The 26,395-nt window shown below is 31.7% G+C and overlaps 2 protein-coding genes across 2 annotated transcripts; both read right to left on the bottom strand.

Moving 5' to 3' along the window:
- LOC105168218 (cyclin-D1-1) lies at nucleotides 6,492–10,416 on the bottom strand. The gene is made up of 6 exons (XM_011088200.2): nucleotides 9,953–10,416; nucleotides 9,473–9,559; nucleotides 8,252–8,350; nucleotides 7,940–8,141; nucleotides 7,601–7,731; nucleotides 6,492–7,506 (listed from the first exon to the last, which is right to left on the bottom strand). The coding sequence occupies exons 1-6, from the start codon at nucleotides 10,202–10,204 to the stop codon at nucleotides 7,294–7,296; spliced, it is 984 nt and encodes a 327-aa protein (XP_011086502.1). The 5' UTR covers nucleotides 10,205–10,416; the 3' UTR covers nucleotides 6,492–7,293.
- LOC105168647 lies at nucleotides 19,489–21,134 on the bottom strand. The gene is made up of 6 exons (XM_011088779.1): nucleotides 21,030–21,134; nucleotides 20,955–20,987; nucleotides 20,721–20,774; nucleotides 20,135–20,630; nucleotides 19,949–20,022; nucleotides 19,489–19,830 (listed from the first exon to the last, which is right to left on the bottom strand). Exons 1-6 carry the CDS (start codon nucleotides 21,132–21,134, stop codon nucleotides 19,489–19,491), a joined length of 1,104 nt encoding a protein of 367 aa, XP_011087081.1.

Raw genomic sequence — 26,395 nt, 5'->3', positions numbered from 1 at the left:
CTTCCCTAGTCTTTTCACCTTACACAACCTTTATCCATAAACTAAAAAATTTATTTATGTAATTAATTCATCAATCTTTCGCCAAAAACGGGTCGATGCGACCAATCCATTCCCGTCTCCGTTGACTGAAATGATAAAATTGTGGTTCGATTTTCTCAACCAATGTGATGTGGGCTGTGCTGTTAGGTAATGTACAAATACCTGATTCTGCAGATACCTGATTCTGATGTCCGTAGTGATGGGAGTTGAAGCTACTCAAAGATTGTAAGATTGAACTCTGGTAGAGTACACAAACAATTCATTGAATTATTCAAACTATTTGAGACACTTTTGTGAATGGGCTAAACCCCCCCATATCTGCAGCAATCATCACAATATAAAATCTCAGAAACTGCCAATTTTGAGCTATGAATTAGGCCTCCACGTCCTAAAAGTTCCTCTACTTGGCTTTTTCTGATTAAGACAAGAAAAAATAACAGGGGGTGGGGGGTTGTGATGATATTAAAATTTGATGATTAAAGAGATGAGTGTGTTTGTGAGCAGCCATTGGAAAATGGAGGTGCAGAGTCACTTTCACAAAGCGATAAAGAAAGAACATAAACACAACATTTTTAGACGCTCCTCTCCACAAACACACCTTAAAATACTGTCTTTCTTTCTTGCAGCTGCTTTTGTGAGTTGGAAAGGGTGGGGGTGGGGTGAAAATTTGAATGAAAATGCTGTCTTTCTCTTCTCCGGAAAATTCACATCTTTTAACAACTCTTTAATGTTCAAAGTCACATGTTGTAAAGTTTCACGTGTAATTTTGTCTTTTTTTCTTTTTTTTAAGCATGTCGGAAGTAGTCTCAAGAATCAAACTTTGTCATTCCTAATTTTTTTTTTAAAAAAAAACTCACACTTTTAGAAAAATATATGTTTTTGAATACTTTTATGATATTTTTAAATAAAGTGGTCGTTTAACAGGGCATTCGAATCAAACCGAATATCATTTTCTAAGTTCGAATTTCATCAATATCAATTAAGAATACTTTCTGCATGTATGAATTAAGATGTGTTAAAAATATTATATATTAAATAGTTATTTTCTCTATTGATTTAAATTTTCGGATGAGGCAGTGGTTAAATGTTACAAGTTAATAATGTCTCATAAGCATTGTAAACGAATGATATTTATAAAAAAAAAAAAAAAAAAATTCCTTTCGAGAAATGAAAAGTATTTTGGAATAATATGTGACCAATAAAAGAAATACAAAGGGATTGCACAATTTGTTATAGAAATAGCAAAATTAAATTTTCGGTCACTGTGACGACATTTGTGTTTGCAAACACTTATTTGAAGTGTTTATCAACTTATCGTTAAAAATAAATCAAAAAGAATATTTTATTTTACAGCTTCTGCGTTTGAATTGCTTAAATAAAGTTAATTTATGCTAAAAGTTTAAGCAATTTCCTATCAATTAATTTCTGTAGCTTATTAATGAAATTGTAAATATTAAATTATTTTTTCAAATACTTTATTTTTTAATATGTTTTTTACGTTTATTTTTTTTTCAAATATTCCAACTTTTACTATTATTTATAACTTTTTTAACTTATTAAATTTAACACAAAAATAAAAGTTCCTACGTTGATAAGACTTATAAGAGATCAAGATTTGATGCTAACAATTATTTCCCATTAATTTCCACAACAAAATGATTACCCTTAAGCAATCGATCATTCGACCAAATTACCTAAACTCCATTAATTCTCTCCTAAGTATCATTAGTGTACCATTTTATATATTTAGATTATTATTTTCGGACACATTTTTAATTAGCTCAAATGCATTTTTAATTGCGTATCTTGAACAATTTTGTATTTTACATGATTTAATTTTTTAGGGTAGATTTTGATCTTATAATTTTTGTGATTTTAGTCCCTTTTTCATCAGAGTTCACAATCTCGCTGGAAAAACACGTTTGTCTCTCACGTGACATTTTAAAATTAAAGCTTTTTTCCTATTGGTCCATTTCTGCCAGCATTTTTATCCTTTAAGGATAATATTTTGGATCTACATTTTTTTTATTTTCGCGATTTCGATCCCCTTTTTTTTGCGGAGTTCACGCTTCTCACTGGTGGAGATAAACTCCAACGAACAAAATGACTAACAAAAATGCAGGACCAAAATCCCATCCTAAAAAATTAAAAGATGAAAATATCAGATGATCTAAGTTATGAGACCAAAAATACATTTAATTCTTCAGTTACCGGAGTTTACAAATATTGTCAGAAAAAGCATGTGCCTCGTAAGTGGTTTTTTTTTTTTTATAATTTAGGATTTTTATTCCTATTTATCAAAATCATAAAAAAGTAAAGAATTACAACATTTATTTACTGCCTTAAAAAGTAATAAATAGTAAAAAATTAAAATACAAAAGATAATGGATGAAAATTACATTTAAATCGAAAAAGACAGAAGAACGCTCCCCTATACCCCTCCAACATTAACTCTCACTACGTGAAAACAAAAGGTCATTTTGGCTTTTGGGGGGATCACTACTTAGGATTCTCTTTCAACATTGTCACTATTTCTTTATTGTAATAATTTAGGGTTTTCGGAAATATATATATATATATAAATATTTTCTTGTTCATATGTACAAAAATCTTTCCACAATTTTGTCACACGCACGCTTCTTCCCTTTTGGAACTTTTTCATCGTACGTACAAGAATCTTGTTATATGCGTATTATTACATTGTTGTATTTTATATTTTCTTAGAAATTCAAAAACTTCTATACATATATATATACGAATACAAAGTTAAAGTATGCGTGGTATGATGACTTTTATCTACGGTCTTCTAGCTAACTAGCTTTTAGGTCATGCTGGTTTTTCTCGTAGTGTATTATTATTATTATTATTATTATTTAATTTACAATTGGAATATGTGATATTTTATTAAAAAAATATTAAATTCGGACATCCTAGCTAGCTAGGTAAGATATTTTTGTGGATATTGGTAGACAAGTGTAGTGTAGGTAGCTATTATGATAGAATTATGGGTAGCTGGAAAAATTGCAAGTGATCAAACTTTTCCTATATATCATGTCACTCAGATCTTACATATAGTGGGAAATCTATTTCTTCAAATATTCACAAATTACTACCCACTTTTACCTATTTTGTATATATAATTATGAGCATTGCATCACGTCATTTATGACCCCATCCTTACCCAAATTAAGGAAAATAAATTATTTAGTCCTGTAATTTTAATTTTTTTTTATTAAATTGATCAAAAAATTGCATAAAACTTGTACACGACTTAATTAAATTAAAAATTCTAGAAGAAAATAATTAAAAATTATTAAAATTTTAAAGTTATTATACTAAATAACAAAATTAGATTCGTGCATAATTAAAAATTCCAGCCCTAATTACTGTATTAAAATTCCCTCCCCCCTCCCCCACCACAAAAAAAAAAAAAAAAAGCCTTCATCTTCCTCAGTCTCCAAGGTTTCCATATTCTTTGTCTTAAACAGATACTTTATTATTATATTGTTAATTATTTATACAAGTAAGAACTTTGTGATTGTATTATAGATGGGATTAGCAGAAAAATCAAAGCAACTATATCATATTCACTCTATTTTATATAATTATAGGTTTAGCTATATTTAATAACTTAGATATGTCTCAATATAATATTTATATAGATTAAAAAACAAGAGAAATTCTAGCTCAAAATCGGATTTGACCAAATTTGAACTAATCATATGACAAATATATGATTTGAAATGCTGTCTAATTAGTTACACGGGGTCAAAGATGATCTGAACATATTTAATTTTGAGTGAAATACCAAATTTGCCCTTGCAACATGTTCTTTGTCAAGGAAATATATAAAAGCAAGGTTAATTAATTAATCTTTTTAATTAGTTTATACTTAATTAATTAAGGATATCTTAAAGTCATTGTTGTATATATCCTTCCACCCTTGTCCTATTTATTATCCCATTGCTTTTAACACAAAGCTTTTTTTGTTTGATAATGTAAATATATATATATATACATATGTGTATATATAATTAAGTCGGACGTGGCATGCATGGTGGAGGGGCTGCTGAAATTATTATAATAGCTAATATTGCAATTGGTTGTGAATCACCTAACAACCCCACAAATCTATTTAATTTTAACCTAATTTCTAGAGGGCATTATTATATATAAATTTTAATTCCTCAAATGATCCAAAACTTTACAACTCCAAATTAATTCATATAATCTAATTGGCAGTTGCCACACTTCAAGCTATAAATAAATAAAGATGTATAATTAATAGCTATATATATTACATATAACATTAGGATTGAGGTAGGAAGCTAGGATCCATGATCATAACATGTTGAATTATTGTACATATATGGGAACCACTTAGCCAGAAATATATTTGAAGGGCTCTGTTTAAAGTTGTGCAATTCAAAAAGTCGTGGTCTATGTCAATGTCGATTACCTAAATTAATTTTCCTAAGTCGTATTTGAATTAATTACGGCCACATGGTCCCGATCGAATAGAACAATATAGTTGGTAGTTATATGATCAATAATCAATTACATCATATATATATATATATACGTATATCAAAAAATACATGAAAAACCTGTATTAGAAAGAGAGAGAGGCATATGAGAATAATTAGAAAAAGGGGAAGGAGAGGAAGTTGTCGGTATCCCCATATCCCCGACATACAATTTGTCCATTTTAGTTTTAAAAACATGGCTCGTGATCTTTACAATATGGTCTGTAAAAGGTAGTATGTGGTACATTGGAGACAGTGGTACTTTCGTAATCCATGCTATTTAAACATATCCCACAAAAACAAGGGTACTAAATCCTAAGTACTAAACCCCAAGGGGAACTTTTCTCTTCATATATATGTATGTATGTATGTTGCAATCAAACAGCTGGGTGTGGGTGGTCCACATTGAGAAAAAAATAAGGAGGCAGTGACAAATTTTTGGTTAGTACAAGTTATAGCTAGATTACCTCCTTGGACGGGCGTCTAAAAGTAAAGTTTGAAAACTTAGATACGATTCAGATTGAACCTAGCTATATGTGTCTATAGGTAGCTAGGTAATGCGGGCTTGACTAGATTCGTGTTTCGTTGTGTAAAATATTGTCTGTTTTGACTTTCTATGAGTCTCATTGTTTTGTTCTAAAAAGGCCCCTCATTAGGGAAAAGAAGTTTTAGGGTTTATAAGTCACTCAAGCTTTTTATCTGCAATCAATGTGAGATGCTTGTCTACATCATCAGCTTCCTAGAGGAGTGGCTTGGGAGGAGCACATGACCTCCATCCCACAGATGGCGGCCAAAGTTTGAAGAGAAAAAATGTGAAGTTTGAAATTTAAATACGTCATACTACTCTTGCACAAGCTAGAAAGTAGTTTTGAAGAAACTCAATCACAAGGTTTTATATATGCTCGTTCAGGAAAAGTTGAGAACAATTTCGTTGTATTACAAACTAAATATAGATGTGCGAGCATAAAAATTGATAAAGTGATAATAGTTTTTCTTTTTTTTTTTTGTCAGACGGACAATATTGATATAAAATGAGAATCTCATGATAGAAAATTGAATTTGAATAAGAATTTTGGACATCACATAAATGTGTAGACATGTAAAGTGAAGGAAATTAAGGTGCATGGGGGATTCAAAAGTGGAAGTGTGAGGGGGTTGGATCGCTTTTTGTATCTATATATTGGGGTTTGCTACTTCGGATTCACATTGTCGTATTGTTGGTTCGGGGGGGGGGGGGGCGTGTAGTAATAACATCAAAATAAACATAACTCTAGAGGGAAATTAGAAAGTTTGGGGAGCTCGATCATGCCTTGGTCCCCATTATTGAGCACTTGAATTTGATTACATTTATAGATATATATATATGTGTGTGTATAAGGATTAAGACAAAGAGTAGGGTTTGGGAGGTTGGAGGTGGGGATGGGGGTTAGATAAGTGTGTGGAATGTGGGGGAGAAGAGACAGGAAATGGGTGATGAGGTCAGGAGAAGGGGGTTAAGGAGTCATATTCATTGATTGGATGAGTAGTATTGTAGTAGTAGTAGCAGCAGCAGTAGTGTATTAATGGCGGATGGACCCCCCCTCCCCCTTTCATTTACAACTCACACAAATTCCGATTTTCTTTAAACATATTTTACTCGGTAATACAAAACAAATTGCAAACCTACAAAAATCTTCACTGTCAATCACATGCAACAGCGCCGGTGGGGGAGATAATTAAGAAATTTCAGTGTAAATAATGTTTCATCTTTATTACATCCATCCAAATACAACACCAACAAAAATAAAAGGCCCCAAAGACCTTAATTTGTGTAGTTCTGCCAACTTTCGGCCTACAAGAAAGAGACTTTCCTCTCCTTTTTACATATATATATATGAACAAAATTAACAAAAAAAAAAAATATTCGACATGCGTGCATCCATCACACACACATGCGATCGACACCCAAGAAAACAAAAAATTAAAAGTCCAGTATATGGTTAGGACAAGAAAATTAAGAAAAAAGGGAAAATTTCCCGCCAAAAAAGCACACATGCACATGTGTAGAACACACTATACGTGTGTATACACATCACTCAAAATCCAAAAAAAAGAAAAAATAAAAGTCTGATTTTGATGGAGCCATGAATGAACCTTATTTTCGTCCACCACCATGGTCTCTTTTTTCTTCATTTCTCTACCTGTAAAAGGAGTGCAATGATAGCTAGTAGCTAGCCTATATGAGAGAGGTCTTGACTTGCATTATTGTCTCACAAAGAGCTCAAACTTCAAAACTCACTCCATGAATAATCCCATATTTTTGCCAACTCCTTTGATTTTTTCACTCTCTTTTTGGTCCCACAAAACCTATTCAACAATCAACACAACACCACCTTTGATTTTCAGTCACTTCCCCCGCTCCATTCATTCATACTCCATCACTCCATTCCCCAATGTGCTAAGCAAATTTCTCCCTTTTCACACCAAAATAATTATACTATGTACCAAAACCCCAATTCCCTTGGGAATCAGCACTGCACACCCAAGAAAAGGGGTCATAATAAAATCTCCCAAACACTTACATACATTATATATCTACCACTTATCTACATCACTCATGTCAATTTTTATCTCATCACCCTCTGAGAAAAAAATATTGAGGATTCTAGACAAACTTTGGACCACATTTTTCTTTCTTTCTTTTTTCTTTTCTAGTTATTGTTTTTTTAGCTTTTTGACCCCCACTTAATCAGAGCTTCTCTTTGTCATCATCCGCCCATGAATCATTATTTAATTTCCTCCTTTTATAAGAGGATGAGGAAGACGAGGATGATGATGAATCGCTTAAGGTAATACTCGCCCGAGTCATGACTCGGAGCTGTGGTAGAACCTTGGGTTGCTTCTTCGACTTATTTTTTGACCCAATTTGCCGAATCAACTCATGGCAACTCATAATATTATCCTGCAAAAAGAGTGGATATTCCATCCAAAGTTGGAAAATGGTTTTGTGAAAACATAAGAATACACAAAAGCAAGTAGGATCATATTGTTCATACTTTTTGAAGTCCATCACTCCATGATTCGGCATGTTGAGCAGTAATGCAAGAGAAATTTGGCAGATCATTTGCTGCACGAAGTATGGCTGCAGCAGCAATGCATGATGGCCTGTACTCGAGGAAGCTAGCCTCTGTTGAAATAAAGAATCATTTAATTTCAACTCAATTTTTTAATTTTTCAACTTTTCTCTGTTATATATAATTCAACTACTAAATAAATAATTATATACAGCGCACGCATGCATGAACATGTACATGCATATACATAGATAACTAAATAAATAAGAATGATACTAATTAATACTATATTTAATTAATACATAGTATATAAATACAGACCTTGAATAGTTGAGAGAATAATTTCTTTTGCCCTTGATGTAAGAAATCCAGTATAAGTCCCAGATGGATCAATTTTGAGGGCGAAAAAACTGAGATAGCAGAACGGAGAAATAGATCGGAGTCTCCAATCCAAGACTCTTAGCACAAGAAGCTCCATTCTTTGGATATTTCTTGGTTCAAAAATAAATTTCGCACCCTCAACCTAATAAATTAAACAACAAATTATTTATTCAAAATTGAAAAAAGAAGAAGATGATATTCAATAAATTAAGCAATTAATTTTATGAAATTAGAGAAAATTAATTAAATTACCTGGAAATCTAAGAGAGAAGGAACCAGAGGTTCCTCCATCTTAGCTGCTAATGACAAGCATGCAACGGACAGTAGTTGCAATGGCCATCCGTTCATTTTCTGCAATTATTAGTGAAAAGAATTAATTAATACTGATTAGCATGAACAATCATAACAAACCAACAAAGGTTAGTTGTAATTAATTAATATTAAGAAAACAAATAGTAGTGATGGCCATTGGAATGAATTCCCAGGTTGTTAAAGATGCAAAGAGACAAATGGACCTTCCCAAGCTATACTTTTAGAGAAGATAATTTTGCTTTATAAATTATGATTAATTGACAAGCATGCTTGCAATTAAGTCATCGTTTGCATACTTTCATTCGTTCATATTATTAAATTAATCGTAAATTATAATTAGAACGTATCAGCAAAAGGGACCACAAACACACTTTTCACTTTCCTGCTACATCCAATAATTATTTGATTAGTGGTAAGTTTAGGTCTAAGTTGATGTTATCTGAAGCTTATTAATTGGACACGAGCCACACTAATTACCTTTTTCTTTTTATAAATAAAAAGATAAGCCCGTAAATTCATCGTGACTACCTTAATTAAGTCACGATTTCACTGAATCAAAAGTTACCAATAGACCTATAAATACATCATTATAAAACAATAAATTCTATATATTCAACGATGCTTGAGTTCATGACATACACAAGAACAATTGATAACCTTTACGGAGAGGTACTGTTTATTAATTATTTCAATAGAGTCCAAACGTGTGACACTTTTTTCTAATTATTACATAATTTAATTAGTGGGCAGACAATATGAATGTACATAGAGTTAAAAACACAAAGACAAAGGATGATATAATTAAAGTATATATATTTGTACTAAATAATACGGGCACCAGCGCAATTTCATAAAGTTTGTTAACTAATGGATACCAATTATCGACTACTTAAGGGTTATTTATGTCTTAGTTAATCGCAAGTTAAACCTAACTAAAGGTCCTTTTCATGAATTGGTACTAGAAGTCAATCTTTAATTATACTTAATTAGTGAAAATGGTCTTGAAATGAAAAGGGATGGAGAAAATGAGCAAAGGGGTAAAAAGAGAGGAATATATATATATACATGTAGAAAATACTTATATTTGTCCAAAATAATTAAATGGTAAAGCAAAAATCGTATTAGTATTAATAAAATACTTGACGGTGACGGAAGTCTTACGGGCAAGTGATGGGAGTGAAGAAAACGGTCGAAGTAGTTGATGGAGAGATACGCCGTTAATGGCTGGAAACCGTAATAACGTTGCACCTGCAACAGAACAAAAAAAAATCAGTCAACCCTCCGGAAACTGCGGTTCAAGTCTACAGTGCGCCGCTAGCAACTGTTTTATCGCGTTCTCGAATATTCATCTCGATCCGTCGAGGCTTAACCCCCACCGTCGGCGCATACTAGCAGTGCCAACCGTGATACAGCTAAATTGCACATCAGTATAATCAATCAATTCACAGAAGAGTGGAACAGCAATTAACTCCACATACAGAATATCGGTAGCACAGAGCATCATCACCAGTGTATTATAGCGTAACTAATCCTAATTTGGGCGTTGTCACTTTGGATGGATTATTTTAGTTAGATTCACCATCTGCGCATGATAGAGAAGAACAGTGAACCAAGAACCGGAATCTGGTAAGAAGAATATACCTTGAGAATCCATGCAACAGATTCTGCTCTATCAGAAGCATCAATCGATTGATGCAACGACGGACGAGAACTAATCACGGCGAGATCTCTCTCGTCTTCTAAGAGTCCGGCGATGGATTCCTCGACGTCCAGTTGGCGAGATTCGATGTCCGACGAATATTCCGGCAAGTCATCTCCTCCTCCGGAGAAAATGATACTCGAGTCCTCGCCGCAGAGAAGGTCGGAGAAGCAGTCGGAGCACGACAGCGACATGGCTAACGCGACCACCGATGATAGCTAGCTCGTCACTCTCCTCTGATCATTACAATGGAATTCTGCTCCGATTATAGTGGGAGATTCATCGGAATATACGCCGGAAAAAGTGGGCGGTGAGGAGGGTGTGTGTGTGTGTGTGTGTGGCGCGCGAGGGTGGGGACTGTGGTTTTGCTGAGTGTTTTGGTTTAGATTCTCTCCTGTTTCCGTTGGATATATAGATAGATAGATATGGCTATTTTTGTTTTTTCATTTATTTCTTGATTTTTATCTTTTTTCCATTTTTATTTTTGTTGCAATTTAATTTATTTTTCCCTTTTTCTCCCATTCATTAATGGCTTTCTATGTTTTCAAGATATTTGAGCAACGAATATTTTAAACTTTGAATTTTGTTTTATAGAAATAGAGTTTCGATTTTTTGATTCGACTTTTACAATGACATGTAATGTTGCAGTCGATTTTTGCACTGAATTTTTTATTGCAAAAGTTTATCGTTGTTTAGCCATAAAAAATTAAAAATCTTAAAATTTCGTTGCAATGCCGTGACAAATAGGTGGGAAAAAATAATATTTTTCTTTTTAGTGTTTTATTTATGAAAAAATGGCTTGAAAATATTATTTAAATTGTGTGCTTTTGTTTCTTACATGATATTGAGTAGATGGGGGCAAGATTGAACCTCTTAGTTTGTTTCATTGCTTCTCATGATGTGCCATGACCTTATAAAGTTTCGGACCACATTGTATTGTATTGTATGTTGTGTAATGACTTGATTGTTGACTTATTCTTGTACATTTAAAGAAGCATGTACAATGTAATAGGAATTATGAAAAGTGCATAATTGGTTATTGTTTTCACATTTTTATTGGTGGTCCAATTTATTTTTTCAAATATTTTTTATTAGATACTCGGAGAAGCTAAATAGTAATTTAAATTTTTGGGATAGTAAATGAAATTGAGCGAGTAGTATAAAATGCATACTTTGTATATTTGAAAGGCTGCTTAATCGATTGCTTCATAATTGCATAAAAGAATAGCCAATTACTCTTGAAAAATGATCTGAATATCATTTTAACGAATTGGTATCAAATTTTAGATGTTTTTCGATATTAAAATGTATAAAGTACGAGGGTTTAAAATAACTATTTGGGTAATGATATTTAATATATTGACTAAATTAACTCTATTAGAGACGAAAATACAAAGTATTAAGCTAGAAACCCCTAATTACAAAAAATGGTACAAAGTACATATTTATATTGGCTATCGGTGTATTGAACGTGCTATTTGTGCAATTTTTTATAATTTTATATTTCAAAAAATTTAAACACATACAAATATCAATAAAAAATAAATTTGATTTCCTATATACTATAGCGAATATTATATATTTATTTTGAAATAGAAAGAGTATTATATTCAATATGTAGCATATGTGTGTTGGTGTATATGTTAAATGTACTACACAAATATAAACATCTTACGCTATTTTTTTTCTAATTCAAAATAAATCCAAAGTATCATAATTTATTATGAAATTATCCAAGTGTAATTGATTGAAATTCTCTTTTTTTATGTGTTTATTATATTCAAAATAAAAGTATAAGGACCAATATGTCCTTCCTTTACTAGAATTTATCGCCCCTGTCAGTAAAAAATTCACTGTAAAAGTATCGAGTCAAACTGACCCGCCACCCAATTAACCCTAATGGAGAGCCATAAATTCTGGGACATTTGGCATGACTATGGGCACCTAGGATATAGACTTTACCTATTTGTCCGTAGCTATAAACATTATTTGCCCTATTCATTAAGTCCGATTTTATACCTTCTTTATGAGGTGTATTTATATGTATTAGACCTTGAAGACAAGCAACTTACTTAATCGTTGGAGAGTCCATGCTCGTCAACCCCCCAACATATTGATCAGTAACTAGCGACCTAGTGATTGTAACACAAAATCAATGTATCTAGTACCCTTCAATTGACTTCACACTCCATGACCTCTGTGTATGGGCAGCTCCTAAGGTGATGATGGGAGCGTGTGAACCAAATATGTAACTAGCGATCCGATCGGATTTCATCTTAATGACAATCTTTTTACAAGTTCGCCATTAATTTGATCATTTTTTTCAGAAGCCAATTTTAACAAAAATAAAAATTTTATATAGATTCAAATACTGGCATTATATAAAGAATTTAATTCAACTCCAAAATATCGACTTAACAAATAATTAAAAACATCCATGGATCTACTTTAATTTTTTGGAATTCACCACTTATCTTAAAAAAAATAATATTGCAAAAATTACATATTTTTTTATATATAAAAGGGTAAATTACAATGGGTTATGCTAAGATTTGCTATAATTATAAATACCCTATCATTGTTTGAAAATTTACATTTAGTAATCCCTTAGAATTAATCATCATCTAATAAATATCCCCTCGTGACAGCCCATTATAGGGGTGTATTTGTTAGCCGATTGTTAATTCCAAAAGAAAATTTTTAATTTTTTAAATAATAAAAAAATATTTATAATTATAAAAAATTTCATATAAGTCCATTATAATTTACCCTAAATAAAAAAGGTATGTGGGGGGAATATCATGAATTATGATTTGCAACAATGTTCATAAAGATGAGAGTTTATGAGATTCTAGCTAGTCATGACAAAAGGAAAATAACATTAATTATTTTAACACCCTTCAAATAATATTGGGGCCACACAAAACATAGAACTAATTAGGTATAACGATTTGTGAAATGAAGCGACCAAAACCACTATTTCCAGCTTGTGGGTTCTTGTAAATAGAGTTTGAGAGAATTATTTGTGCCCCAAATCAGGAACATTTACGATTCCATAAATTGATCGGACCAAATTAATTATAACTCAAAATTTGATATATATCAAAATTGAATCGAAAAATTCAGTTCAATATTTTTTCCCTTTTCGAAAATTTAGTATTCGATTCGATTTTTTATTTATTAAGAAGTATCATATATTGAAATGCTATTTTTATATTTAATTTATGTATATGTATTAATTATTTATATACTATTTTTGTTGTTAATTTTACTTATCAAAAATTAAATATACATAAGGAGTGCACTTATTATTTCTAATATTTAATAGTTAATTTATTTTATATTTTAATAAAAAAATAGTTTACCAAATCCCAAACAGAAATACTGAAAATATTATGATATAGTTTAATTTCCTATATTTTTTAATTAAACCCAATTTATGATGGTGCCCTTCCCACCAACAAATAATTTACACCAAAGAAATAATATCTCAAAAACAAGGCTACTATTTAAGACTGCCCCCACATGTAGGGACATGATCATGTACCCAATGAATTAAGACTCATGTCATATCTCAACTGTTGTTAACCTACTACCTACGATACCCCAGTCCGGATTTCTGTTGTAAATTTTATTTTATTTTTTATTTTATTCAATATTTACACGCTCTATATATAAATGGAATAGAATTCACAACAGAAAATTCAATCCGCTACTTACCCCACGTCCTACCTCATCTCAATCAATTCTTTTAATCTTACGATTCTTGATCTAATTTATCTCTCATTTTGAAAGAAAATTTACAGAAATAAATTCTGATTATTTTTTTCTGAAAAAGATTATTAATTATTGGGCGACGACATTGATTTATAGATTGACAATATTATTCATTTAATTTGGTGACGTTTTAGTATTGCTAATTTGAGATGATAAAATAATAGTAGTGTTAATTGTTCTTCACATAAAGATGGTAAAACTAAAATTGTACGAAATTCTATTTAAATTATTGGGTAAATTATATTGATATTTTTTTAAATTAGACCAAATTACAAGTTACAAATACACTCTTTAAGGTTATAATTATGATTACAAGTACACTCTCTATTCAAATACAAAGCTTACACAATACTTTCTGAAAAATATTAAATTGAGGGGTTTAGCTGTAATTTTGCAAAATGCAAATACTGCGTATGTATATTAAATTAACCTCAGATATGTGGATATAATTTATCCTGAATGATATGACTGTATGAAGAAAATAAGGGCATATATATATATATATTGAGCAAAGCATGAATAAAGAATTGTTTGGCCATACCCTGAGGATGAGATATGGGGTTGTGCTGGATGTGGGATATGCTTCTCCATCTATGGTTTTCTGTTCCTTTGGCCTCTTGCACACCTCCCTCCATAATTCTCTCTCTCTCTCTCTCTCTCTCTCTCTCTCTCTCTCACACACACACACACACACACAATTATACATGCATATATATATATATATACACATTTTTAGTCTTTAAGTTAGAGGATAACAATTTTAGTCCTATAAATTAGAGGTGTGACAATATTGGTCCTATTCAAATTAAAATTTACAATTTGTTTCTAAAATTTTAAAAATTATGGTAATTTTAGTTTTTTTAGCCAATTTTGTTGAAAAGTTGGTGCTTCCAGCTTATTTGATGACTTGGCAATTCCATTATATTGGACTGTCATGTCATCATATTCACTAAAAGTCCCAAATTATGTGTTGACATGGCTGACAATATAAGATTTTCTAATCAAATTGACCAAAAGGAATTAAAATTACTATAATTTTTAAAATTATAGGGCCAAATTATAAATTTTAATTTGAATAAGATCAAAATTGCAGCCCCAACTAACAAAACTAAATTTACATTTTTCCCATAAACAAGCCCATTGTACTGTTAAGTAGGGGAAAGAATTTTCATAAGTCTCTTGCTGGTTCTTTTCTATTCCTCAACATTCCATTATTATAGTTTGAAAAAATCTTCACTGTGACTACTGTTTTTGGCTTGTGTTTTCTTCCATGTAATTACACTATTCTCTTTTTCCAATATATCGTGTAACTTAATTGTTTTTTTTTTTCTTATTATTATTAACTAGTATAAAACCTGTGCCAAAATATTTTCAATTTTGATCTTGACTAAATAATAAATACTCAAGATTGCATACTTTTAAGATTGAATAAAAATTATCTCTATCTATAGTAATGTAACAAGAAAAGTCCTTCCTCACACTCACAAACGGCTATTAATCACCGCCACATTATTTTTTTTAAGTAAAAAAATGCCCTTCACATAATAAAATAAATAAGTTATTAACTTTTTATAATTTATATTAATGATTATTTATTTATTTATTTCCTTTTATTAATATTTATGTATCTCATTCTTATTTATAATATATTTTAAAGCGTAAAAAAATATTTATTATATGTATGTATGAACGACTGTTGAAAAATTGGCTCAAGACCAAATTCGGTAGGCCCAAGCCCACAACCCCAACCCACCACCTGGAAGGCTTGACCCGACCCACTGACCCGATTCCCATTTTTAGATAACCGAAAACCTTTGCCTTCTTATTCTTTTTCCTTGGACAAATTTATTCACCCTCCTTGTATCTTCCCTCTTTCTTGCTGTTTGCTCTATTATTAATGGCTTCTCTATTTATTTTTTACCTTCGAGAAGAAAAAAAAAAAAAAAAGAAAGAAACAAGTGAGGGAAAAATAATAGAGATCGGTGAACCTGAGTGGTTAGATGGTGCCTTGGTGGCGTTGATTAGCCTTGGCGGTTGTCGTCTCTTGATGGGTTTGAGCAACCGGTGGTTAGGTTGCTGGCCTTTGTGGTTGTGGGCTTCCCTATTGGATCCAACTCCTTAAGCCGAAATTATTTGTCATTGCTGTTTTTTCTTACTGTTGTTATAGATCTGTAATCGTTATTATATTGTTTTGTATTCCGCTGTAATAATATATTTTTTTGTGGGCTTACTACGGGAATAAATTTTCAACAGTGGTATCAGAGCCACTTTTGGGTTCTGGTTCCTTTCTTCTGAGGAAATCTGGTAAGATCTTATCATTTTACTACAAAATTAAGCTTAGTGAAGCTTTTAAAGGTTATTGTATTTTTGGGGAGCAGTGTGAATATTTGTTGCTGTGTGAAACCTACGTTTATCTGCGATATTTTTCGAAAAATTATCCCTTGAAAAATTTTCGTGAGTTCCCTTTGTGCGAAAAATTCTGCTTAAGTATTAATCTCAGAAAATTTTTCAGTAAGTTATTCTCTGAAAAAAAAAATTAATATATTTTTCAAAAAATCATTGTCTGAAAATTATCTTCAGTGAAATATTTAATTTTGGTCTGAGCATAAAAACGGCTTTCTAAGTGAGATCTATTTTTCTGCCTAAAGTGCTTATTTACTAAATTATTTCCGCAAATATACTAAGACTACTTAGTGCGAGAAATTACTGTGTGAAAATATTTTATGTGTGCAATAATTTTCTGTCTAATATTATTGCTTTGTTGTTTGAAATAATTTTTCTGCTTAGTAAATCTGTGTTACTACTTTGTGGGGTTGTTAAATTTATGCTTAGTGTTATTATTTTTGCTTTGTGATATTGATCTGCTTTGTGCACCATAACTGTTGGTATTATTCTTTCAAAATTATTTATTCCCTTGTTAATACTTAAATCGTAATTTTTTTCCCGCTAATCCCTCACCCCAAACCCTTGAGGTCGTCGGGTATCTGGTCGAGATTTAGCCTGGGAGGGTTCGGTTTATAACTGTGAAATTGTGATATTGTATCTGTCATTTTTTTTAACTGATAAATTTTCTGTAAATTGTTGTGTATACTTCTGTCATAATGGCTGGGTATAATTTACATCCTTTTGATGGGAAATCTAATTTTAATATTTGGCAACAAAAAATGAAAGATATTCTTATTCAACAAAATTTTTTTGAGGCAATAAATGGAAAATATGTTGAAGGTGTTTCAGAAGAAAAGAAACTTGAAAATGACGAGTATGCTTATTCGCCTATAATTTTTTAAACTTATCTGATACAGTTCTTAAAAAAGTAGGAAAACAAAATTCTGCAAAAGAATTTATGGAATAAATTGGAAGAATTGCATATTGAAACTTCATTCTCTAGTAAATTATTTTTACTTGAGAAAATTTTTAGATACAAATTGGATTTATCTAAAAGTATTGAAGAAAATCTTGATGATTTTACAAAATTGATTCAAGATATTAAGTTGATTGGAGATAAAAATATTAATGACTATTTTCCAATAGTTTTAGTAAATACAATTCCAGAAGCTTATAGTGATGTAAAAGCTGCAATTAAATATGGAAGGGACAATATAAATCTAGAAACTGTGATTAATGGTTTAAAAAGCAAAGAAATAGATTTGAATGCTAATAAATCTAGTCAGGGCGAAAATGTGGTTAATTTTGTTAGAGGAAAAACAAAATATAGAAATTTTTTTCATAAAAGACATAGTAAAGAAAAGAATAAAAGCCACGGTGGTTCTGAATCAAGTGATGATGAGAAGGGAACTAGGGATGAAAAATATAAAGATAGAAGGTCCTACAATTATGGTAAAAAGGGTCATTTTATAAAGGATTTTAAAATGCTAAAAAGATATAATAAAATTAAAGAATAAGCGAACATAAGCTGAGGAAACTTCTAAAGAAGAATTGACGGTTTATTGATTTTGTATCAAACCATAATTCATTTGTTTTGTGATCGCCATGTGTAATTTTTATTAACAATGTCCCTTTGTGGATATAGTTCGTCTTTGTGTCATTAGTCTTGGTGGCTAAGTGTCTTCGTGATTGGTCCTAAGTAGCTGTATGTGTGTGTTTGTGATATGTGCTTAAATTGTTGGTTGAAGTTTTGTAAATAAGCCTCGGTGGCTATAGGCTATAGCTTAGTTATTACTTGAAAAATTAACTTAGTGTTATTTGCTGTATGCAAATGTTAAAGGTGCTTAGTGATAATTTGTTGTGTGCAAATGTTAAATATGCTTAGTGTTGTGTGCTATGCTTTGTGCCTTAGATATCATCTTTCAAATACTGTTACTAACATTATTTTTGTAAGAAAAATTAATGGCAATGATGTTTACCAGATCCAATCCTTTGGACCTAGTTCCTTATAATGGGTCCTAGTCTAAAGGGGAATATGTTGGAAATTATTCTGGCCCAGGACCAAAATGGTAGGCCCAAAATCCAGGCCCCAATCCCTCACTCACTTAGATGGCAGCCAGGTCCACCAACCCGACCCGTTGACTCGATCCACTTCCCCCCGACCCGACTTCCTAACTAGTTAACCCTAACCCTTATTCCTTTCCCCCCCTCTTTTTTTTGGCTGTTGTTTTCCATTCATCTTCCTCATCTCTCTCTCTCTCTCTCTCTCTCTCTCTCTCTCTCTCTCTCTCCTTTGTTTCTCTACACCACTGATACTCTCTCTCTCTCTCTCCTTTGTTTCTCTACACCACTGATATCCATGGCCTCGAAATCTCTCCACCACCATCGTCTTTAATGTTTTGATCACTATAAATTTCCCCCCCCCCCCCTCTTACTGGTTTGTTCTAACTTAATTGAACAATATTAGTACACTAAAATCCCCCTTGTTCTTCGTGAACTTCTCTTCGATATTTTTCTGAGAAAATATCTAATTGGTATTCATTGGTTGTGGTTTTGGTCCTTAGTGGATCAGGTTACCTTTTGCAGTAAAACTTGTAACCGGTGAGTGAGGTTGCCGACCTGAGTGGCCACGGGAGACCCTTCACTGGATCTGGCCTCTGAGCCTAAAATACCATTTTTGGTAAATGTAAATTTTATTAATTAAATGGACAGTATAATACAACAATTCTCATAATTAGGTGGACTTCTCGACAGACCAAGGGATCCACCAGAAACGATATAGCGCACAAGTGCTAACAGAGTAAGAAAGATCAACACTCAATATTATCTACCTCACGTCCTTGATGATAATGGCACCAACGATGGATGCTTCCCGGTTACCCTCATCAAATTGTCAAAAGTTACATTCACGCCAAATATGATATACCAGCGCAAGCAGCAGAGTACGATATGAAGCCGAGATATAGTGTTTCCCCCTCTATCTACGCATTGCCCATATGATATCAGTCAACCAAGGTCGGTTAGGCCAGTCAAAGCGGAGGGTTTGTCGGATCACCCTCAAGCATTGCTTCGAGTATCTGCACTGAAATAATAAGTGGGTATGTGTTTTGGGAGTCCAGTCATCACATAAGACACAAGAAGTACCCCGGTGAGAGAGCGAAGACTTGTCCACGATGGACAGTTTGCCAAGGATAGCCAGCTAAAGAACAAAGGCATGTCTAGGTATCTTAAAGGAACCCAAGAGGAGTGAAGACCAACCTCCTTTGGGCACTAGAGTCCTAAGAGAGCGAATGATTAATGCAGTTGTCAGTGCACTCTATGATCCACATAAAAGACAATCAGTGCCGCCAATATTAGTGAGAAAATGCCAGAGCCAGTGACCATCCTCCATCACCATATTACCCTTGTCCATTATCACTGTGTTGGTAAGCTGTGGACCCCATAGGAAGCGATGAATAAGTGGCCCAAACACATGCCAAGGATCCTGCCATAAATAGAATGATATCTCAGCGCCAACACAGTAGTCTATAAGAGGTCGTAACAGAGGACGTAATCGAAGAAGTTTACGCCAGCCCCAAGAGCCCCTCACTCCGATACCATCCAAATGGACGTCTCTCGAAGGCAAGTGTGGTGTACCCAGTTGACCCATATGGACGCGCTGTCACCATGGATTACAATGCATAGTTTAAGACACATTAGTAAGCGGTTAAGTGTAGGAATGTCTCGAACCCCTTGGCCACCTTCGTCAACTAGTCGACAAACAAACTCCCATGCACCTTTGCATACCCGCTATTCAATGCTCTCTTCCATAGAAATGCCCGAAGTCGCTTCTCAATCTTCCTGATGATGCCTTTGGGCAAGATAAAAGTAGAGACCCAATAGACACTCAAAGGTAAGAACGGTCGTGATGATTTGCAATCATCCAACATAGGACAAAGATATGTTCTCCCATCCCTTAATACGCTGATCCATTTTGGCGAGTATCGGCTTAATAAGGCGTGAAGAGAGGAGGGGTAAACCTAAATATTTTATTGGCAAGTGTCCCTCCTGAAATTGGAGCACCACAAGTAAGTGCTCCCGGATCCCATGTGCTGAACGTGAGATGATCAAGTGGCTCTTTTGTAGACTAACTCGAAGCCCAGACAAATCACCAAAGGTATCTAGTCCACGTTTGAGCACCTGGACCAAATCAACTTCAACTTTGCAAAACAACAATAGCTCGTCTGCAAAACCTAACTGGAATAATCTCGTGGGCTCACCTTTCCAATGAAAGGCAAATCCCATGTCTTGATCAATCAACTGATGTAGGATGAGACTCAACACCTCCATGACCAAAACAAATAAGTAAGGCGACATTGTGTCTCCTTGTCCAAGGCCCCTTGCTCCCGCAAACAAACCATGTGGCTTTTTATTGATCCCAACAGAAAATGAAGTGGTAGTAATACATTCATCTATCCACTAGATGAATTAATTCGGAAATCAAAATAATTGAAGCACAGGGAGCAGAAAGTCCCATTCAACTGTGTCATAGGCCTTTCGTAGATCCACCTTAAGAGCACATGGAGGTGGTAATTGCTGCTGATTATAACCTATGAACAGTTCCTGTGCCAAGAGAATATTGTTATAAATAGAACGGCCAAGAACAAGTGTCGTCTAAGAGGGAATAATAATTTTCTCCAACATCAACCTCAATCGCTGCACTAGGATTTTGGTAATGGCCTTGTAGAGAATATTGCATCATGAAATAGGTTGAAAATCAGCCACGAGTGTAGGATTATGTACCTTAGGAATAAGGGCCAAGAACGTTGAGTTCACCTATTTCAAAAGTCACCGAGTAGTGAAGAATTCGATAATTGCCTGTGTGACTTCATCTCCCATAACAGGCCACTTTGCTTTATAGAATCCTGAGGTATAACCATCATGACAGGGTGCTTTATCATCAGTTGTGTCAAAAATAGCCATCATTACCTCATCAGAGCCTAAAATACTTATTGTTGTTGTTCTTATACATATCTATAAAATCATTCATTAGATCTATAATTTTTAGTATATCTGTTGTATTTTATAGTTTGTATATATAAGGGTTTTTGTAACCCACTTTTATTGTAATAATTGTTTTTTATTTATTAGACTCACTACAAGGATAAATTTCTAACAGTGGTATCAGAGCCTTAGTATTCAGTAACATGAGGGGCTAGAGTGAGATTTAAGGTTGATAAGAATAAAAAATAAAGATGAATAATTAAAATGTTTTCACCCACAAATTAATTAAGAGGGATCTATTTACGACATTTATGTACAGTTGTCTGTGTTTTTTCCTGAACATGCATCCAATACAAAGTCCAAAATGTCTTAATCATATGTGGAAGTGAATGATTATGTGCACTGTGTCCCGTCCCATATATATATATATATATATATATATATATATACACGCTATCTCTCGATCGTTCAATTTCTCAAGATTTGGTCTGAAAATTGTTTTCAAACTTCAATCATCAATTCAGTAACATGATTGATGAAAATTATGAATTGAATCTGGTTTGGCCGAACTAATCCATAATTACTTAGATGGGTGGATATTTGTTTGAATTATTCCCATATTTGGCCTCAAACCCTAAACCACATAGCAATTATCTTTGCAATTTTTATGCAAAGTCACTTTTACATTGAATGCCTGTGGTGGATTAATTAATGATAATAATTAACTCTAGTGTTATTTATTCCTTTGCTCACATTCTAAGTGTTATTAGCTACATTATTTGAGATTTATTTTTTATTTGCAATAAATATAATAGATAATAATTAGACAATAAATAGGGTGGATAAATCGAGATTCATCTCCGGCGTCCCATTTGAACGAAATGGGTCAGATCTACTAAATTATTGGGGACGGATTTTAATTTTATGAACCCGATCAGGTTCGGGGTGGCTCTCGAATCTTGTACCTGACACGCTCTTTTAACAATATACATAAGTATTTTTAATACTTAAATCTTTTTGTGTAATATAAATATATTTTAACAACATAATAATTTATTAGGTATATATATTAAAAAATAATTTTTTTAAATGATATATCAAATTGATTAAAGAAAAAATAAAAAAATAATCGAGTTTTCCGAGTTAAACCTGTCGAGTGTAGAGTCAAGGTGGGTTTTTGATTCAGCTAGAACTTGAGCTGGATGGCCCAAAATCAGGGCTAAATTGAGTGTATATCGAGTCCAACTAAACTTGTTCACAGTATTTTTAGATTTGGCAAAACTCGCCAAACCCTCCGCTCCTAATTGAAAGATAAGTGCATTTATTAGCATGGACTTATTGTTAATTAACTAAATATTACACATATGGAACTTTAGTCAACAACAAATTTATTATAAGTAAACATGTCATTATCTTACATCAATTTGTTTTCTACATAAAAACTAGAGTACAAGAAAGATACTAAAATAGCATCATGATTGTAATTTGAGTTCCTCCACTATCACCATATTTTAAAAAAAAAATAAAAATTGAAAGTTATTAGGTAAAGATAGCAAATTTATCAAAATACCCCTAATAATAGAGAAGTTATATATATATTAAGATTCATGTACGTTTTATGCGGATCATGCCCGGCTCGGCCCAGCCCGACCCGTCCCTAACAAAGACCCAAAAAAGAAGCCACTAATAAAAAGACACGTGGCAACAAAAGTAGGAAATATGTATCATTCGTCCTACTAGATCCTCTTATCATATCAAAATATTAACTCAAGTAAATATTAGGGATAATTATATTTACGTCCTTTAACTTAGTACTTCTTTATACAAAATTATTTCTATTTTTTAAAAATTATAGGAATCACCCTAATAGATTTTAAAAAGCAAAAAATGCTTTTGTTGATCTGGTCATATTCTAATATATTAAATTATTCAATTAGTATATAATATATATACGTGCATGTATAATTTAGTGATTTTAGTAAATTTGTTATAATTTAGTGACTAATTTTTATTAATATATTATTGGAATAATTTAATATTTTAATTATTAAAGGTATAATTTTATATAAAGATTCAATAAGAAAAAAGTTAATAAAATAATATAAATTTTTATAAATAATAAAAAATATATATAAAGTCATATTATTCTTCATTATAAACAGTATTTTGACACCCCCTTTACTTTTTGGTGATTACAGAAATATTTTTTAGGGCATTTCTATTAATAAAAATAAAATTAAAGTTTAACTAGGTCAACAGGGTATTTTGGGGTTTTAAAGTTGTTAGGGGTGGTTTTTGTAATTTTTAAGAGATAGGGGTGGTTAAAAATCATGATAAATAACTATTATTAATACACATCCAAACTTCAAAATCTAATCTTTATAACCTCTTATTCTTTTCTCATTAAAAAAAAATACTATTGGCTACAATATTGATGTTATGGTTAAAAAAATATAATAAATAACTATTATTAGTTACGGTTTAATAAATCGAAGCAAGAAGCTAAGTTTTTCACTATGAAAAAAATTATTTGTTACAGCTAAGAACCATGGTAAAAAAAAATTCCATGACTTTTAGCAATAGCAAATATTTTAGCCATCCTCGTAAAAATCACGGCCAACAACTGTTGTGTGGTTATGGTCAATGACATTCTCTACAGCTATCTATTATTAATCGTGATTAAATGATATTTTTGTAGTGTCTATCAATAATATAGAAAATTATGTACATCCAATATTTTTATTGATTTTCATATTACTGATCATGTGATGTTCCGGAGGGACGATGACGTAGGACAAGTTGGGAGTGTACAGAAGAAGTTGAAGCTATAGTGTCTTAGTTGCGTGGTTGACGATAGAATTTCAAACGGTCATATTCATTATTCAGAAGGAGTTACAAGGAGATATCTACCTATCATATGATCTTCTTCTCGAGGAGAATCCAACCCTGCACCACTATTGTTGTGAGGGACCATCTTTTGCTGCAAAATTTCATTATTACGACCATCGGTCGGACATTCTTTTTATATTTTAGCCGATTATAATTATTTTTTATATTTTTTATGGTTATCATATATTTTTTTGAAATTGCTAGGATATGAGATTATTTTCTGGCTACATTACATGAATTTTTTGAGATATTCTAAAGTTTAGTTCGTTTTCTGCCTGTCTGACCTAAATTACAGCTCTTCTTTTTAAATAACTGCAAATTTCATTATGAGAGTGATTCATTAATAAAAATATTTTTACTTTAAATTTGAGTTCTCATGAAACAAATTATCATTCGATCCACAATTAACTTTTTTAATTATCAAGTGGTCGATAAAACTTATAAAATTATACATGTGCCAAATGTAGATGGACAATACAGAACTTTTGAAGAGAAGAAGCTAACCAATCATGTCTTTATCTGGAGGAGGATAAAGAGATCTATGTTGAGATGGTGTACATATGCATATGAACAAAAACCCTAAATATTAATTAGAAGAACGTTTATTGGATCATTAGGCCAACAACCACACATAATTCAACGTATTCAATGATGATCACAAACACTTGATGCTCAAATCTTCTGTTTCGACACAACCATGTTGTCTTTACTCCCAACTTTTAATGGAAAGTGTCATATCACGATTTTAAATTCCCATACAACATATATATATGGCCAATTTTGTGGGTCTTACCTCACTGGTTAAGACCAGGTTGTATGAAAGTTTGAAATTTTGGGTTCGAATATTCATCTTATTTTATGTGAGTTTATTGTAAATTATCTCAAACTTTTTTTACTGTATTGTTTTTTTGGGAAATATAAATTTTTCTTTTGATAATATAGATAAGCATTCAACATCAATTGCAGATGAAGAGTTTGAGTGACTTATAGGCGGCCTTAAGCCTTCCTCAGTTCTTACCTAACAAGATAACTTTTCAATACAAAATTGTGAGGTCATATAAAGGTAGAGTGGATAATATATATCTCATACAGCTGGACATGACCAATTGATTCGCAAACCGCAACATTTTTAATATAAATGATGTATATATGATTATTGAAATTAATGTAATAGTATTAACACCATGACGATTTCATGTCTTTGAATTGTTACAAGAACATTTCAATTGCTAAATCTTAAAAAAAAAAAAAAAAAAAGAACATTTCAATTGAACGTTAAATCAGTTCGGTGAACATAAAATTCTACCTTAATTATTACATTCAAACATGAATATTGACTATATATATAAAGTTAGAAGGTAGATCGAAAACGATATCTATTGAAAAAGTGAAGTTGATTGAGTTAGGTTTTAGACAAAGCCAACTAATCTTAAATATTGTCAGAAGACTTGCAAGAATTCTTTAGGACCAAACTTGTCTAATTTAATAAATAGCTTCTACGTCTTATAGAATTTGATACCTTATCGATATAAATGAAATTAAATTTAATTTCTATTAGTGGTTTAATTATTAGACCATCGTATAAAATGCGAGAGGGTCAAGATGATAAGTGGTTACTGATACTAATGGTCGAGACATACTTGATGTCGGTGTATACAGATTTTTATTGTATCTATTTAATTTAAAAAAAGAGAAATAAAATAAAAATAATAATTTATAAAAACTATTAAAATATTTTAACTTTAAATGTATATGTTAAAAAAATTATCAATCAAATAAATTAACAAAAAAATGTTATTTTATGAAAAAATAGAATAAATATATTTAAGTGTATTTTAGTTAATTCATATTCTATCAACCAACAAAAATTTACTCTAAACCCTTCAAATTTAATGCATAGTATATCTATATTTATACTAATATAAAAAGAAAGGAAAAAATTCAGAGACCCCCCTCTGTGATAATAGAAATGTTCAAAAATCCCCCTATGAAAATTAAAGTATCAAATACCCCCCCTATGATATAAAATAAAGTTCAAAAAACCCCCCTCCGTACAAAAATTGGGCCACACGCGCTTTGACTGCGATTTTTCTATAAAAATACTTTTTTTTTTGACATTTTTGCCCTTCTCTCACATTTAACATATAATATTATATATATGTATTTAAGAATTAAATATTATTTTATATAATAATTATTTAATTAAAATATGATATATTTCTATTAATAATAAAATATTTTTTTATATAATAATTACTTAATTATTTATATAATAAACTATTATTTTAATTAAATTAAAATTAATTATATATATAATTTAAAAAAAAAAAAAAAAGCAGCGGCGGCGGCTG

The sequence above is a fragment of the Sesamum indicum genome, linkage group LG8 (assembly GCF_000512975.1).
Source record: "Sesamum indicum cultivar Zhongzhi No. 13 linkage group LG8, S_indicum_v1.0, whole genome shotgun sequence".
Taxonomy (NCBI): Eukaryota; Viridiplantae; Streptophyta; class Magnoliopsida; order Lamiales; family Pedaliaceae; genus Sesamum; species Sesamum indicum.
This window is presented reverse-complemented; position numbering and strand designations above follow the sequence as displayed.